The sequence below is a fragment of the Pomacea canaliculata genome, linkage group LG1, assembly GCF_003073045.1.
Source record: "Pomacea canaliculata isolate SZHN2017 linkage group LG1, ASM307304v1, whole genome shotgun sequence".
NCBI classification, from domain to species: domain Eukaryota; kingdom Metazoa; phylum Mollusca; class Gastropoda; order Architaenioglossa; family Ampullariidae; genus Pomacea; species Pomacea canaliculata.
Window position 1 is genome coordinate 44244378 of NC_037590.1, and position 15469 is coordinate 44259846.

General features: G+C 45.6%; 1 protein-coding gene across 14 annotated transcripts in view; it reads right to left on the reverse strand.

Moving 5' to 3' along the window:
- The window catches only part of LOC112575860 (band 3 anion transport protein-like), an 85264-nt gene that overhangs the window by 36600 nt on the left and 33195 nt on the right, over positions 1-15469 (reverse strand). For 13 of the 14 annotated variants that reach the window (XM_025257983.1, XM_025257973.1, XM_025257956.1 and 10 more), the window contains 6 exons: positions 3590-3652; positions 3037-3228; positions 2030-2250; positions 1392-1603; positions 820-993; positions 303-600 (listed from right to left, as the gene is read on the reverse strand). In XM_025257983.1, coding sequence (XP_025113768.1) covers positions 303-600; positions 820-993; positions 1392-1556 — 637 coding nt within the window. In that variant the 5' untranslated portion in view covers positions 1557-1603; positions 2030-2250; positions 3037-3228; positions 3590-3652. Of the gene's footprint in view, positions 1-302; positions 601-819; positions 994-1391; positions 1604-2029; positions 2251-3036; positions 3229-3589; positions 3653-8753; positions 8943-15469 lie in introns of those variants that run through there. The other variant, XM_025258019.1, reaches the window with a different exon arrangement.

Below are 15469 nucleotides of genomic sequence, written 5' to 3' on the forward strand. Positions count from 1 at the left end.
AGATACACAAAAATAAGCAAATAAAGCTCTAACATTTCTAACAATTTCTCTGACAGCTGTGCTTACGAAGAATCTCAGCAGGTTTTCCAAAAGCATTCTGACAAGCTTATTTATATTCAAGAACTGCTTAAATTCTCATAATTAAGAAAGGATAAAGTGAAATAAAATCACAACACAAAGTATTGCCCTTGGTATTTTGCTATGTCATCTAGAGAGTGCACTAATTTGGAGTTTTCTTCATTTACTGTAGCGTGGGTCTCATGTCTTTCTAACTGAACCCATTTATACAAGTTAATGCTTACCCACTGTGAACTTAACCTTGTCATCATTGACAGTGGCTTTTTGATTGAGTGATGTTGATGACGGGTCTTCAGAAGGCATAAAGAGGGAAGCTGCATGCTCTGACTGGCGTGGTTCTTCAGACACTTCTCCAAACATGGGTGTAGCTGTTGGCTCCCCTGACACACTGCGTCTGAATTTCTGTGCTGCCACGGATGGTACACGTAAAAGTTCTTCAGAGGTGATTTCATGGAACCCAAGACCTGCTTCATCTTCATCAAGAGGGCCTTCCAGAAGTTCTCCTCCAATGTAAAAGCCGACCTGCAGCACCATACAAGGTATGTGTTATCAATTTATCAAAAGTCCTTTAAACACTTTCTGTTCATTCAATTATACTTAGCTGTCATTAATTTAAATTGTGTTTATATGTATTTTTTATTTAGGGCATTTATAATGCACTTCACAAAACCATACAAAAAGTACAACTGCTCTCATCAAATGCCACAAATCCCAGGCAGAAATGGTGGTAGAAACACCTACTGGACTTTCTGCCCCACTTGGGCGACTACTTTGATGGTAGTCTAAAGAACCATCTGAAAATGTTGGCACAACATGAAGTGGGGACTCCTGAGGCACACTGCCAATAAATTCGCCTTCTTCATCTACACCTCTCTCATCCATGTCTTCATAACTTTCATCCCCATCATCTGTGGTCTGCGGTAAACAAACGTTCAGGAAATATTTCAATGTTGCATAATGTTAAGAATTGCTACATTCATTAGACAAACTTCTCAGACTTTTATTAAAAATTACCTTTTAAAAAAGTATTTGCAGTTAATTTAAGACAAAGATGTTTCACCAGTTAAACATTCTTGTTGCAAAAAACTAAAGAAAGGAAATCCTTTATTTTCAAATACTTAGCTTTGAGAAAAATTGAGTGTATTTGCAGCTTTTAAGAAACACAAATGTATTTTTTGAAGTGATAATTACCAGCTGTGTGAAAAGGGACAGGGCACATGTGAGAAAATACACACAAATATTTTATGTATATGAAGTTGAGGAAAAACTGCAGATACAAAATCTGCATATATCAACAGGAGTTGGAGCTTCACCTCATCATAATCCTCATCCTCATCTATCTCTTCTTCCTCTGGGATTGGTGGGCTCTGAACAGCATTGCGAGAGGGATAGGTCCGAACTTTCTTTTTTTTCTTCTTCTTCTTTTTCTTTTTAAGTGCAGCAGTTTTACTGGTGCCTTTCAGTGATCCCCTGGACATGGAGCGCAAAGGCTGATGGGTGTGGGGGTAAGAAAACCGCCGATGATCTGCAAACCATGAAACATTTCACTTGTATAACTCATACGAAAAAATTTTGCACTAGCTATAACTGATATAAAAACATTTTACACTTGCTATAACTCATATGCTAGCAGACTGTGCAAGTAGTATTTCAAAAATGTGTACCTGGTCTAGTTTTGGCAACTTATATTTTATTCGAAGTATTTCTAAACGCAAAAACTTAGGAGTACAAAAGAACGTTCAAGTCATATTAGTGAAAAGTAAAAAAAAAAAAAATTAAAAAAATAAATAAGAAATTTTTAAAAAGCAAGCCCCAAAACCTGTACAAGAGTGGAAAAAGTATTTTCTACTTGCAACAGTGTACAAGTTCGTCAACTTATTCTGCATGTGACTATTGCAAAATAACATTAGCATGCTATATGAGGTACTTGCAACTGAGTAAGCCAACATACTTGCATAATCTGACTCATCCACATGATAATACTCTGACAGCGATGGCTTGCTGGGCAATCTTTCAAAAGCCGAAGGCTTCCACAGGTTCAGATCCTGCTAAGAGCTCAGCAACACTGAAGGTGTTTGGCTTCAGGAACATTTTCTCCATGTCGTCATGAGAGAATGACTGATGAAGGGGAGTTTCTTCTGTTCCCCCACCTTGTTGTCCGATATCATACAGCTGTAAATCATACAAATAGACATACACACATAAACATTTACTTCACTAAAATGGATAAAATTATGAAATAACTAAACTGTGTAATGCTACAGGAGAGGGTTAAAGAAAGGCTAAGGTAGTCACATAACTTTTTGATGAGGTGCTAGAGAGACCAATTTTCTTTGGCCAGATTTTTGTAGGGTGATGCCCACCTCCTCTTCTCTCGTTGCCTTACCTTCCCCAATCCTCAACAGAGTCAACTACCCATTCATAACAGTTGGGTTGACTGGAAGAATTTCACTGTACTCCAGTGCTCCAACCACTTAGTTATCCACTTCCCCAAAAGAGGATAAGCATAATGAAAAAAAAATACTTCTGTTGGTTTTATAAGGCTAAAAATCTCTAAAAGTTTATAATAATAAAGGAAAGGAAACTAAAATTATACATGCATTGTTTCTGTTCTAAGGCATTTCAAGTAAAAGTTTAGAGAAATGAAGTGTCAGCCAGCTGTGGTCAACTAACACATGGTAGTGACAGCAAAGCTCTACAGCAAAAAAGCCTGTTTCACTATCAGCTGTTACAAACATTCTTGAGAAAATTTAAAACATTGCACCCAGGACATTTATTGTCTAGTACTAACCATTATTATGTCAACAGGCAAAGAGCAACACTCACATGTCAAATATAGTCAACAGCTGGTGCCAATGTGTTAACTTGAAGGTTATATTGCTTAAACCATACATTAAAAAAAGACGGCTCCCCGCCCCCATCACTGCCAGTAGCTTTGTGCAGCGGCAGTAGTCTTACCAAGTTGGGCTGCCATGATATTGCAGGCTCCGTAGCTGCCATGTGCAGGCTACCACCTGCACCTCTCTGGAGGGGCAGCAACAATGCCTCTTCTTCTTCAGACTGACCCCTCCCATCTGCTTCTCCCAGGTCTGCCTGTTCTAGGCTGGTCTGAACTGATCCTGTCAGTGGGAGCAGCTCCTCAGGCGAATGCTGGAAATCACATGAGCCAACTTAAATATTGAAACCAGAAACAAAATGTGCTCTGTAGACAGAATCATAACAGCTTCAAATTTAAAAAATGCCAGTGACAATCATACAAAAAGAAAAGTGACAAAATATAACCACATTCTGGGTGATGGGTGAAATATGTTAGTTACTGGCATGTCACACTGAACCTAGCTGAAGCAATTACAACAGCAATTTATATCCACTGAAGGGAATTCATCATTTTGCTAATTTTTCAAATGATTTACACTTTATTAACACCCAAACCATGTGTTGTTATTAAAAATTGCAAGTTTCCAGTCCAGTAACCATACATTCCAGATGTTCAGGAATCAAGACTACTTACCCTTTCCTTCTTAGAATCCCGTCCAAGAAAAGCCATTATATTCTCTAGCCTGAAAGTTGTGGCCTGCACAAAATTACGTCAAATGGAATTTAAAAATATATATATATATTAGAAAATTTTATATATAATTTTACACATCAAGACAACTGCTGAAAAGCATCTGAAATTTTAAACACTGTGACATGATCCATCGCATAATAAGTCAGTCAAGTAAAACTACATGCAAGTACACAAAGTGTTGGTATTATCAGCAACCTTGGGTAAGATACACTGCATGTATTTTATCATTAACCTACAAGCTTGGATAAGGTGCATCTTAGTAATTTTATCAGCTCTCCACCCCTTCGTTCCCAGCACACTATTAACCCATTACTTCAGGGTGCACATGTTCCTGAAAGCTATCATAACACTGAACACATTGTGCATCTTTAGACATTTAGGTTTGTTTGGGGGGGCTGATTGGGGGGAGAGGAGAGTTGGAGGGGGGATTTTACCATTTTATTGTGTTTTACCTGCAGCATCACAATCCTTTTCCTAACCCTTCTCCTTCATCTCCAATGAATGTTCCAATTCCCAAAGTGTTTGTAAGCTGCCTGCCTTGTCTCTCCCTCTGTGTGTGTGTTATAAGACGGTGGGGAGGATGGGGTTAAGACGAAAAAAAGTCTTCCGTTTAAACTACTGTCCTCATCATTATCTCCAGACAAAGCTTTGCTCTGGTTCATCACACACTCGCCCACCTTTACCCTTTCAGCCTCCTCCCACTCCCTCCATACTGCGACAGGCACTTCAAAGGCCGATGACTATGTTACCATAGCCACGTCCAGACCTAGTGGCTGGCTGGTTGTGTATTACACCAGTGCAAGCAGCTATAGCTATATCACCGCGAACAACTATTTTCTAACCATGAAAATAGCTGAAGAGGGTAGGGGGACTGATAAAGTCCGTTTGAAGGAAGACAGGTGACCAGAAAAGACTTGAAGACTGATCGAAGGATCCTGCGTTCAGTTCTTGTACATGGCAACCGTCGGGTGTGGACATCTAAGTGGTCACAGCAAAGCGTTGCGATGCCCGCCGGCAGATGGATGCAGTGTCGTCATGATGACAGATGACAGGCCTTAACACAACCAGCTAGCTTCGTGCCAGGTACTTGCAGTTAGCAAGGTTTTTTTTTTAACTGCCTTCAGTGACGGCCAAAGAACTGGTGCCTGCGTCCTCACCATTCTCCCACCTCCACCACCCCAAGCGTCGACAGGACGGATGAACATCTCGACACCCCAACCTGAGCATGCGCGAACAAACGAGGTTCTCAAGCATAAAGTTGAGATGAGGGTGCCTCGTGTATCATTAGCATTCTATCGAACTCACAATCCTCTTATATCAAACCTTCATTTTGTCACAGCCAGTTGGATGGTGGGGGATGTGGGAGAGGGGTTGACATCTTCAACGTGTAGGAACTGGGAGTTTGTCATGGAAGCTGTCAGGCGGACTAAATAAAACGCACAGTAAATGTCCTGATGAATTTTATTATTACTACACACTTTTAGTTAACTTTATCTGGTTGGAATTTTGTAATCGATTTTTTCATCTACTTCCATTTTCTTTAATACATACACAATTTTTAGTATATCTCAAATAAAAGTGGTTCTTTTTGGTTTATTTTTATTTATTTTTTTTTTTTTGTTCAGCGAACAGCTAAGGTAGGAGGGCCACGGATGGCAAATCCGTGTTTGTGGTTGAAAGAATTTGTCGACAAGTAGAGCAGGCGCATCGCATTTTATAGCAGGACGAGAAAAACAAAACATGCAGTTGTTCCGGAATTACAACTGCGCTCAGGTCCTCTCCGGGTTGCTGGCCTCCTTGCTGACGTTTTCTGCCCACGCATCAGCTGGGTTCAGGTAGCACGCCGCACAGCACGTGGCAACAGGTGAAAACATCTCGACTACCGCCTGGCAGCAAGGGTGCACTTCTATCCCCCACCCTCTATACAGCAGCCCGGGGGTAACAACAGGGAGGGAGTAAATAATAGTTGAGCAACACTTGCCAGCTGATGCTGCCCGTGAAAGCCTAGCTAAGCAGACATGTTGCTTCTTCATAGTGATCTTACTGTCGACATCACACGTGTGTTTGCGCGTGCAGACATCTGCACTTGTAATTCTGCGGTGTGACTGACTGGGGCGGTGCAGAAGGAAGAGAAGGACTGCGATGTAAAGCTAAGGTTGCGACTATACTGTGATACAAGATGTAAGGCCGATGTCAACGACTCGAGTGGGGTGGTGACAAAAAGGCGGGGTGGTGGTGGTGGGTATTTTTGTAGGATACCGTTTTCACCAGTGCAAGTTCGAGTAACATTTGTACACAGGTAAGGAGTGTTTATAGCAGAACGCGTAAAAAATAATAATAAATGAAAGATTTGTATAACTTTTACTCACACTCGTATTGTGCATGCTCTTAACGCTTTAAACGAGAATGAGACATGGACAGCATAGGAGGACGGAAAAATAAACAACAGTACTAAACAGAAAACACAAGGAACCAAGTAACAAGAACTGAGAATATCGTGATTCTGCAAAAAAGATGAGTATGAAAGTAGCAATAAGTGGAAGGGGAATAGGTTTTGAAAAAGACCGAGGCTTGAGAGGTTGGGGGGGGGGCCTGGGTCCTATCACAGGAGTTGAACCATGCGAGTGCGGGTCCAGAAGTTTCGTAGAAAGAGCAGACAGTGGTCGATGGTGTCGAATGTAGCAGACAGGAAGACGAAGGGGAGACTGCTATCCTGTTGGGAATGGAAGTCTGGTAGACCACGACAACAGGAGTCCAGCCACCCCTCATCCCTTCTCTCCCCTCCCAGCCCTGACCCGGTCGCCCCTGGCGTTTGACCTCCACGTAATCACGTAGTCACACTCGACGGCACGCAAGAAGAACAAGAGGAAGAGTTACACTGGCAGCTTCATTTACCGCCTCACGACACTCGTGGATACCTACAGCACAAACACACACTTACGTCTACGTAGAAGCCCGCGTGCAGCACATGTAATACTTGTGGATATGTACAGCTGACGTAACGCGCTCTCGGACACGTGCAGTCACGTGCAAGATGTGGATGCTACGCCTCTCACACTACAGCACCGCACGATGCTAACACCCCGACCCCTGTCGAGGGACGATAAAAATAGGAGTAAACATTTTTATTATTAATTTTTGATTTATGAAGTGTGCCGCAATGCCCTTGTTTTCGTCAAACCTGCTCACAGGCCGCGTTGCTCTCGATAAAGAGGCTTGCCTGGTGGCTTCCCCTCCCTCCCCCGCCGCCCCGCGTGGTTTGCCGCAGCTTGTACACCAGTGTGCAGCACGGCAGCGACTGTCTCTACATGGGTTCCTCTCGCCATCGAGATTTGAGAAACTGGTCACTCGCTCTCGCACCCCATGGTGTCAGGGGTCAGCAAGAGAAAGCAAGTGCTAGGGAAGCGACTGAGTCTGACGAAGACATCTTCCCACTGGTGTTGCTGTGGCCGCCACGTGCTGTACCACAGTCCGCCGCTCGCAGACACCAGGCAAACCTCGCATCTCCGCCGGCCGTGCGCTCCACGCGTGCGTGCGTTAGAGGGCGAGCTGGACGGGTGGATGCGCGTGTAGCAATCTGCCAGCCCACCGTTACTGACGGCCTACGTTGCACCCATCGTCTCTCTCTACTTCCCTCCTACAGTTTCACAACCTCGTTCTTGAGGGTGCTACCCCTTGACGGCTGCCGCGTGTTCAACGGGGGTTGAAATGTCGTCAAGCGCGTCCAGCTTTAGGTGGTTGTTTCGGGTGGCCCTCGTTTATAACTTCTACCGGCCCTACTGTCCACATAACACAACCGACGGTTTAAAGGGAACGAAATGAAAACTGAACGACTGGCCTGTTTCGCTCTTTCAAGGATGTCAAGGTCAAATAAACATCAACAAGTTTCGTAAACACTGCAGTCTGCGCTGGTTTGACCTGTCTGCACCCAACAGCAGCACCTCTTTAGCGGCACGGAGGTGGGTGGGAGGCGGCCGAGTGCAGCAAGCGGTCCTCAGCTCCGTGCTGACCGCATTGTGTGGTCCACCGGACACGCGACAAGCTTTCACTTCCAGACATAGACTTGTGAATACGTGTGACAACGGGTAATGTGTGCTTGTGACCATATTATGTGATGGCGGGTAACGCGTACTTGTGACGATTGTGTGTGATGACTAGTAATGCGTACTTGTGACAATTGTGTGTGATGGCTAGTAATGCGTACTTGTGACAATTGTGTGTGATGGCTAGTAATGCGTACTTGTGACGATTGTGTGTGATGGCTAGTAATGCGTACTTGTGACGATTGTGTGATGACTAGTAATGCGTACTTGTGACGATTGTGTGTGATGGCTAGTAATGCGTACTTGTGACAATTGTGTGTGATGGCTAGTAATGCGTACTTGTGACAATTGTGTGTGATGGCTAGTAATGCGTACTTGTGACAATTGTGTGTGATGGCTAGTAATGCGTACTTGTGACAATTGTGTGTGATGACTAGTAATGCGTACTTGTGACGATTGTGTGTGATGGCTAGTAATGCGTACTTGTGACGATTGTGTGTGATGACTAGTAATGCCTGCTTGTGACAATTGTGTGTGATGGCGGGTAACGCGTGGTTGTGACGATTGTGTGTGATGACTAGTAATGCCTGCTTGTGACAATTGTGTGTGATGGCTAGTAATGCCTGCTTGTGACAATTGTGTGTGATGGCGGGTAACGTGTGGTTGTGACGATTGTGTGTGATAGCTAGTAATGTGTGCTTGTGACGATTGTATGTGTGATGGCTAGTAATGCGTACTTGTGACGATTGTATGTGTGATGGCTAGTAATTTGCCTGCTTGTGACGGCTATAATGTCCGCATATACTCGTTCGCTATAAACAGTCTGCAGAATTTCTGCGTACCCCAAACGATACAGCAAAAACAGCTTTTTCAATCGTTAATGCCACAATTTGTGACGTCAGTTCCGCTCTGCCATCCCCTCCCTTTCTCTCTGGTGATTGAAGTGTAGCACATTCTGGTAATTCGGCCAAGGTAATTCTAGTCGAAGAAAGTGTGTTAGTCACAAAGGGAGTCGAGTGGTCTGCACATGAGCAAGCCACAGGACCCACCATAGCACTCACCATCTTGTGCCTGTCCAACGCCCCGCCTGCATCAACGCCAGTCGCCCTCTCGCTTTCGTTAGCCGTGAACCATCGTCACTTCTCCCCCGTACGACTAAGATCGTTCTTACCACACGCCACCGTCACACATCGCGGCACAGGTCCCTCTGACACAGAGAGGTTCGTAAGCACAGTGATGCCCGCCATATGACCTGTACCAGGGTTACCACGGGAGTGAGGGGAGAGGGGAGCTTGCGTACGCAATCTGGCATGTCAATTATTAAAAAAACACACAAAAATTAATTCCGCCGTCAACAACATTAATCAGGAGCTCGCGCGTGTCCGCACCGGCCTGTGTGGCCGTTGCTGTCTCGCCTCACGGCAGTGCATCTTCATGGGGGCGGGCCCCCTTGTGACGTCACATTAATGGAGGTCAGCACGAAAAACGTAAAGACGTGAACACCTTGTCGACGTCGTCGAGGAGAGTGGAAAGAAAGACGTAAGGGGAGCGGGGGAGACGGGGGTGGGTGGGTGTAGAGGTGACAGAGGAGCAGTACATCGGAAACAACAGTGAGTGCGTCTGCGCGGCCCCCTAAGCAGGCTGGCGACACGTGACAAGCGCCTCCCCTAGCCCCCGGAACGGTAGCCGTGACGCCACTCGTCGTCCTGCGACCCTTGTTTGTGCGCCTGCGGTGACGTCTGCAGCGCCTGAGTCACGTGCATGGGAAGATCATGACGCCCGTGTAAGGTGCCGTCACGCAATGTCACAGTTATCCCCACCCCCACCCCCACCTCACCCACCTCGCGCTTGACAAATTTTTGCTCCCTCGTTCTGCGTCCGCGAGCGTCGACAAGAGGATGGGGAGTAGGGGTTGCGGTGAAGGGGGGCTGGAAAGTAAGGCGGCGGTGCGCCAGCACTTAACGGGTCTTCCCCACACGTGCCGCTAGTGCTTTTCTACCTGCGCTGGCCTCCCCGCGCTTTGGCATCTGGAGGGTGGCCCGGTGTCCACACAGCATCGTGATGACCTCCCTCCAGGCCAGGTAACATTTCCGCATCAAGACACAGAGCAGCTGCTGGACAACTAGTCCCGCTAGGACGCCATCTGCTGTTGATAGTCGTCACGTGATTAGCAACAGACGCTGGGGCCAGCTGCACAACACATTTCTAATTTTCCACTTTAATGTTAGGCATAAATCTATTTAGATAAGTTATATAAAGAGACAGTGCACAACACAATTTTAGAACCTTTGAAAACCTTTTCAGTAAAACTGTTGAAGCCAGAGTTTTGTTCCCCTCAGCACAATTTCTCGTACCCCCTTGCGCGACCAAATAATGGCATAGTAGCGATCTGTGATATAACAATTTTAAGTGGGTCTTAACAAACGCTATTAGTTTAAGAATGTTGGCTCCTGAGCCCCTACAGAGCAGTGAGAGGGTACGACCACGTGATAGCATGGACCACTTCCTTTAATAAAAGCGAAAATAAACGCACCAGCAAATTTCATGAACTGCATTCAAAAATACAAACAAATTTCGCGGGCCGTGTATTGGCATCGGTCTAAATTCACCTGTACATGTATACCGTTAAATGACATGTCAACCGTCTTATTTGTACAGGATTTCGATCTGTAGCTGCCAGTGTTATTTTTAATCACTCGTATTAAACATTATCGTTTCAAATACTAATTTTCCGAATAAGTCAGGGCTTACTTTGCACAGCTGTACGACCACACTTCAATCATCATGGCCAACAACCTAAATATTTTCCTATGTTTTTGCAATCTACCCTTCCCTGCCTGACAAAAAATATTTCAGCCCCATTTCACAAACAAACGTGAAGTGAAGCTGCTACTTTCTTTTTTTTTTTTAAATATATTTTGGAGTGTGAGTGTCGAGGGTCTAAGTGCATGTGGATGTTTGGACCTGTGTGGCCTGACCGATGCGACAATTCCCATGAACTGCTGGGAGAAAAGCGAGCTGACCTCTGACACGGCGCCGCTCCACCTGACGGCCACATCAGTCTCCATACACCACCGTGGGATCCTCCACTCCTGCCAGTCGGGAGGTCGTCGCCAGCCTCATCACAGCCTGTTGGGATGTCCGACTGTCGAGTATTGAGGGTGAGTGTACGACAACACGGCATCGGCCACGGCGTGTTTGGCGGCAATGTGCGAAGGTTCATCACTCATGATCGTGGAATGTGAATATCCGCCTCCCTCCACCTGTCACCAACTCCTCATCCTCCCATCCCTTCTCCACATCGCCAGCAGACGACCGCATCGGTTGTAGTTATGTCACCAAACTCTCTAACTCCTGGCCTGTGTTACTTCTCAGGGATGGCGAAGGACACAAGGCACTAGAAGCATCTTGGTGACAAAGCACCTCCCACTGAGGAGAAACACATGCCTTCTGTAGGTGCACGTACTTGGGAGGAAGGGTTGGGGTTTACAGAAAAACAAGGCCTATTTCCCAAGGCCTCAAGATTGCCCTCAAAGAATGTTCTTACTCTCGGAGGGGTGCAACACCCGGCGCAGGGTTTCCAAAGAACTCGTCCAGTCACAAGTAAAGGTACATCTGTTCCTTTGCTGCGCTTGTTCAGCGAAACAAATACGCCGAGCTTTATTTTTAAATGAGGGCCTTTTCGGTTCGCTTGCAGACGATGAATTTTTCCCCCCAAAGATTCGGAAAAAGGTCGGACGGTTGTTGTCTTTTAGGTTGCCATATTATGCATACCATAACCCAACGCTTTAAAATATTCTCTTATTGTGACGGTCACAGGGCGTCTGTTCGTGTCTTGGGGTCCGGGTTGATTGGTGACACTAGGTATGTGAAATGGTGTCGCTGGTGTTCAGCTATTTGTAATTAGTTTACAGCTGTGATAAGTTGCCTAACTGCAATTAGCGACCCAATAAAGAAGTACTGTATATTGCTGTATATTGCACTGTAGGCGTTTCATACCTGAAGGACTGTTTCACCCACCCCAGCCTCTAATTTTTACTTCTATCTCTCTTTTCTTTTTGGTCTCGTGCATTTGTTCATCTTCCTGCTTTTCATCTCGTGTTGTATTGTTGTTTTCACGCCTTGCTATGAAAGTGTGATTCACGTCCACTATTAGCTTACTCACGACAACACAATTCTAACCAAAATCATCTCTGCATTTCCCCCCCACCCCCAAAAAAAAAATTAATGATCAAAACAGCAATGAGACATTTTTATATATTCAAGTTTTCCCCGACACCTTCTATAATCAACACTAAATAAATCCTATCTGCCGTAAAGAACGAAGCACACCCAGCACTGAGTACTGTCAAACTCTCGGTGTTCAAAGGTTCATGTTTGCTGAACATGAGATACCTAGCAACCACCACATGCAGGTGAATGCACCACCACACGGACAGCGAGTACAAACATAAAACAGAAGACCTGCTTAATGGTCCGGGACTTATTGTGTTGTGTTCATATCCGGGAAATTCGGCGTTTAGAGGCGAGAGCATACAGCAATTCAACTTTGTGACTTCTGAGCATCGTTCAACTTTGTATGTTGAGCAGGAAGCAGACAGCAACGACTGCACAAGCAGGACCAATACATGCGTGAACAAGATTTAGTACAATTAGTATAAAACAGATTTCCTTTAATGAACCCCGACTCTGTGTGATGCATTCATCTCAGATACATCAGTCGATTACAGGTACCCAGCCCCGTTCTCCCACCCAACAGGTAACCTGACGGCTCCCCCGCTCCTTGTACTATTTATGTCTCCACTAAACACACAACTTGCAGCACACACAAGGAATGTTCGCCCAAACCACCCTCTCTCTCGCTCACACACTCGCACACACTGTCAGCAGCTTATATACATTCCACTACAGACCGAAATAGCCGCCGGCAGCATCAAAGCAAACACTGCCTCATTCAAAAAAGCAGGGAGGGGGTGTTGACAATCGCGAAGGTCAGCGTGTTGTTCACACAAGTACACCGTTCACGACGTGTGCTAAATTTTCTCTTCACTCTGTCCTCTTGTTTACACTTTAGAAATTGTTGTAGTAAATCCTTGGCCCAAACTGTCGCCTTGTTTAAATTGCATGAATGTTTTGTTTAATGTCTGACAGCCTGGCACAAAGCCGGTGTCGTGAGTTACGACACGGCAAACCGCTCTCAACATGGCGGGCAAGCGTAACATCTTCACACAGCTCCCATGGAAGTCACCTGCAACCGACCCTTTCAACAGTCTCCATAAATCCATTCCTCAGTCTGTATTCCTTCTAGCTTTGTGTACATAAAAGAGAAACGGATAAGGTTGGAAACCCAAGTTTGATTGTTCTCGGGATGATCACCTACGTCACCATAGCAGACAAGCTGGTAGAAGTCAAAGCAAACAAGACTTGAGAAAAAGGGCGGGTGGAAGGTCGGGGTGTTATTTAAACGAGTACACAGCTAACTGACCGCACACATCACCACTGGGTGGACTGTCGCCTCAGTGTCCGCTGCACCATGCCACCAACTACAAGCGCACACACACACAGACGCGCCCTCCACAGTCGCCACACACCTCTGGATGTGAGGACTCGGCGTTGACGGAAGAATGCCGCTACTATCAGCTACCCCTCCACCTCCTTTAAAAAAAATCTCTAACACGAGGCGAGAAAGAATGGAACGCACTGGGAAATTACTTGAAATTCTTGAAGCAGCAGAGCGTCACAAACACGTGCGTGGTCTCGAGCTCACCTGCGGCTAACGTCATCGCTGAGCAGCTAACGTTTACCTGTGTGATATTTATAGCCCACGCGGTCATGAAAAAAGTATTCAAAACAAAAACATTTCTGATTCCCACGGCTAGATGAACAATTTCCGTGAAAACGATTTCTCTTGGGAATTAATATAAAAATATTTGTAATTAAAAAAAAAAAATAAACGCTATTGACTTTCTGTAAATCACTGAACCTATTATTTTAAGCGGTTTCAGTTCACCCGCCGGGTACAGTGCAGAAGGTTTATCCCTTCACCATGTTTGCATACAAAATATTTATTCTGTCATTGATATGAAACTAATGGATAGAATCCAGCTGGCTTTTAACTGAAGCTTGCTAATCGCCATATTGTTACAAGGAGATAACATCTCAGTGTTAAGGTGCCTTGCCACTGCGTTTCCGTACTTTTATAAACACCCAACCACTGCATTTTCCCCTTAAATTGTTTTAGTTCTTTGACTTCATGACTGAGGAGGTTTGGAATCTGTTCATGTCCCATGTTGTGCCACGACAATACGAGAGATAAGATGGCTGCGCGGTGGCTTCAGCAAGTTCTATTCCAGGTGTTCACAGGTTGTCTCCAGTAGTTTGAAATCCGAGTTCCTAATTAATACCCAGCACCATTACAGGTCTCAGCGGTGCTCACCGAAAAAACATTTGTCCAGTTCCTTCAGCGGCGGGAGTGTGACAAAGGAAATGTGGCGGCGGACTAAGGGACTTATCGCTGGCTTATCGCCGACTTATCGCTGACATCGCTGGCTTATCGTGTGACGAGGGGCTCGCCACAGCTTTCTACAGACTGCTGACGCACTGCTAACAAAAGTCGTTCACACACACACACGCAAGTTCAATTAGTCTTTGTCACATCACAGCTGAAACTGCTATAGATGACGAAAAGACGAAGTCAGCCGGGTAAAGAGTGGATTCCATGCACGCACTGACTTACAGAGCAAAGCTTTTTTCCACACTTGTTCCTTCAGCGATACAATTTATTCTCCGCCTTTGTCAAACCTGACACAGCCGACTGTATTAGAATTCTAAAAAAACAAACACAAAGAAAAGCAACGGACGTTCTTAACCAGACATATTTTTTCAAATTAGTGTATTATGATTGGAAAATATACAGTTTACAAAAAAAAAGGCCGCTACATGCTAGAATATTAAGCCACATACAGGTATGAGACCGTATCATATTATATGTGGCAGAAAAGCTTCGTGTTATTTCGGAGGGTCGGTTGACATGCATGAAATGTTTGCGGCACCCCTAGACCATGTCCCGTGCAGGTAACACCGCTCACCACACAATAAACAAACTGATCGCCGTGTAACAGCCAATCACCACACATCAAAGAAGACACAAGTGGCAGCTGCACTCTACAAAAAGTCGGAGTAAACTGACCAACGGTTATGCTGCTACACAGGTACGTCACTGAGGTCTGGGGGGAGGAGGAGGAGAGGGAGGGGACAGCTGGACAGATGCAGCAGGTGACACAACTCGCCACCTGGGCCTATCTTCAAACCTGTGGTGGTCACGAGTTCTCGCATTCCGCAAGCATATCAGCGGCACGGCCCCAGTTTCTGCACCTACTGCAATGATCCTCGTAACTAATGTTTCTCACAACAACACCTTTTCTCCTCAACAACACACACACCGCCCATCAGGGCCAGGTGGTTGGTTGTTTACCAGTCAAAACAGGTCAAAGCTGCCTTTGAACCCGCGTCCTTGCCTGGCTATATCGGGCCTGCGACGGGGCCGCTTATCTCGGGGAAGTCTGTCAGGCTCAAACGGTCTGCCCCTTGTAGATAAGGCTAACCCCACAAGAATGCAAACAGCGCGCCGTCACATCAGCATACAGGGCCAGACCTGCGGTAAATCGCTGGCTTTCTGTCCGTCTGCTTGTTCAAACGGCGACAAGCGCTCTGTCTGACGTGTGGCACACCGGCACTAAGTGACGACATCGTAACTCTCGGCGGTGAGTGGGCTTCC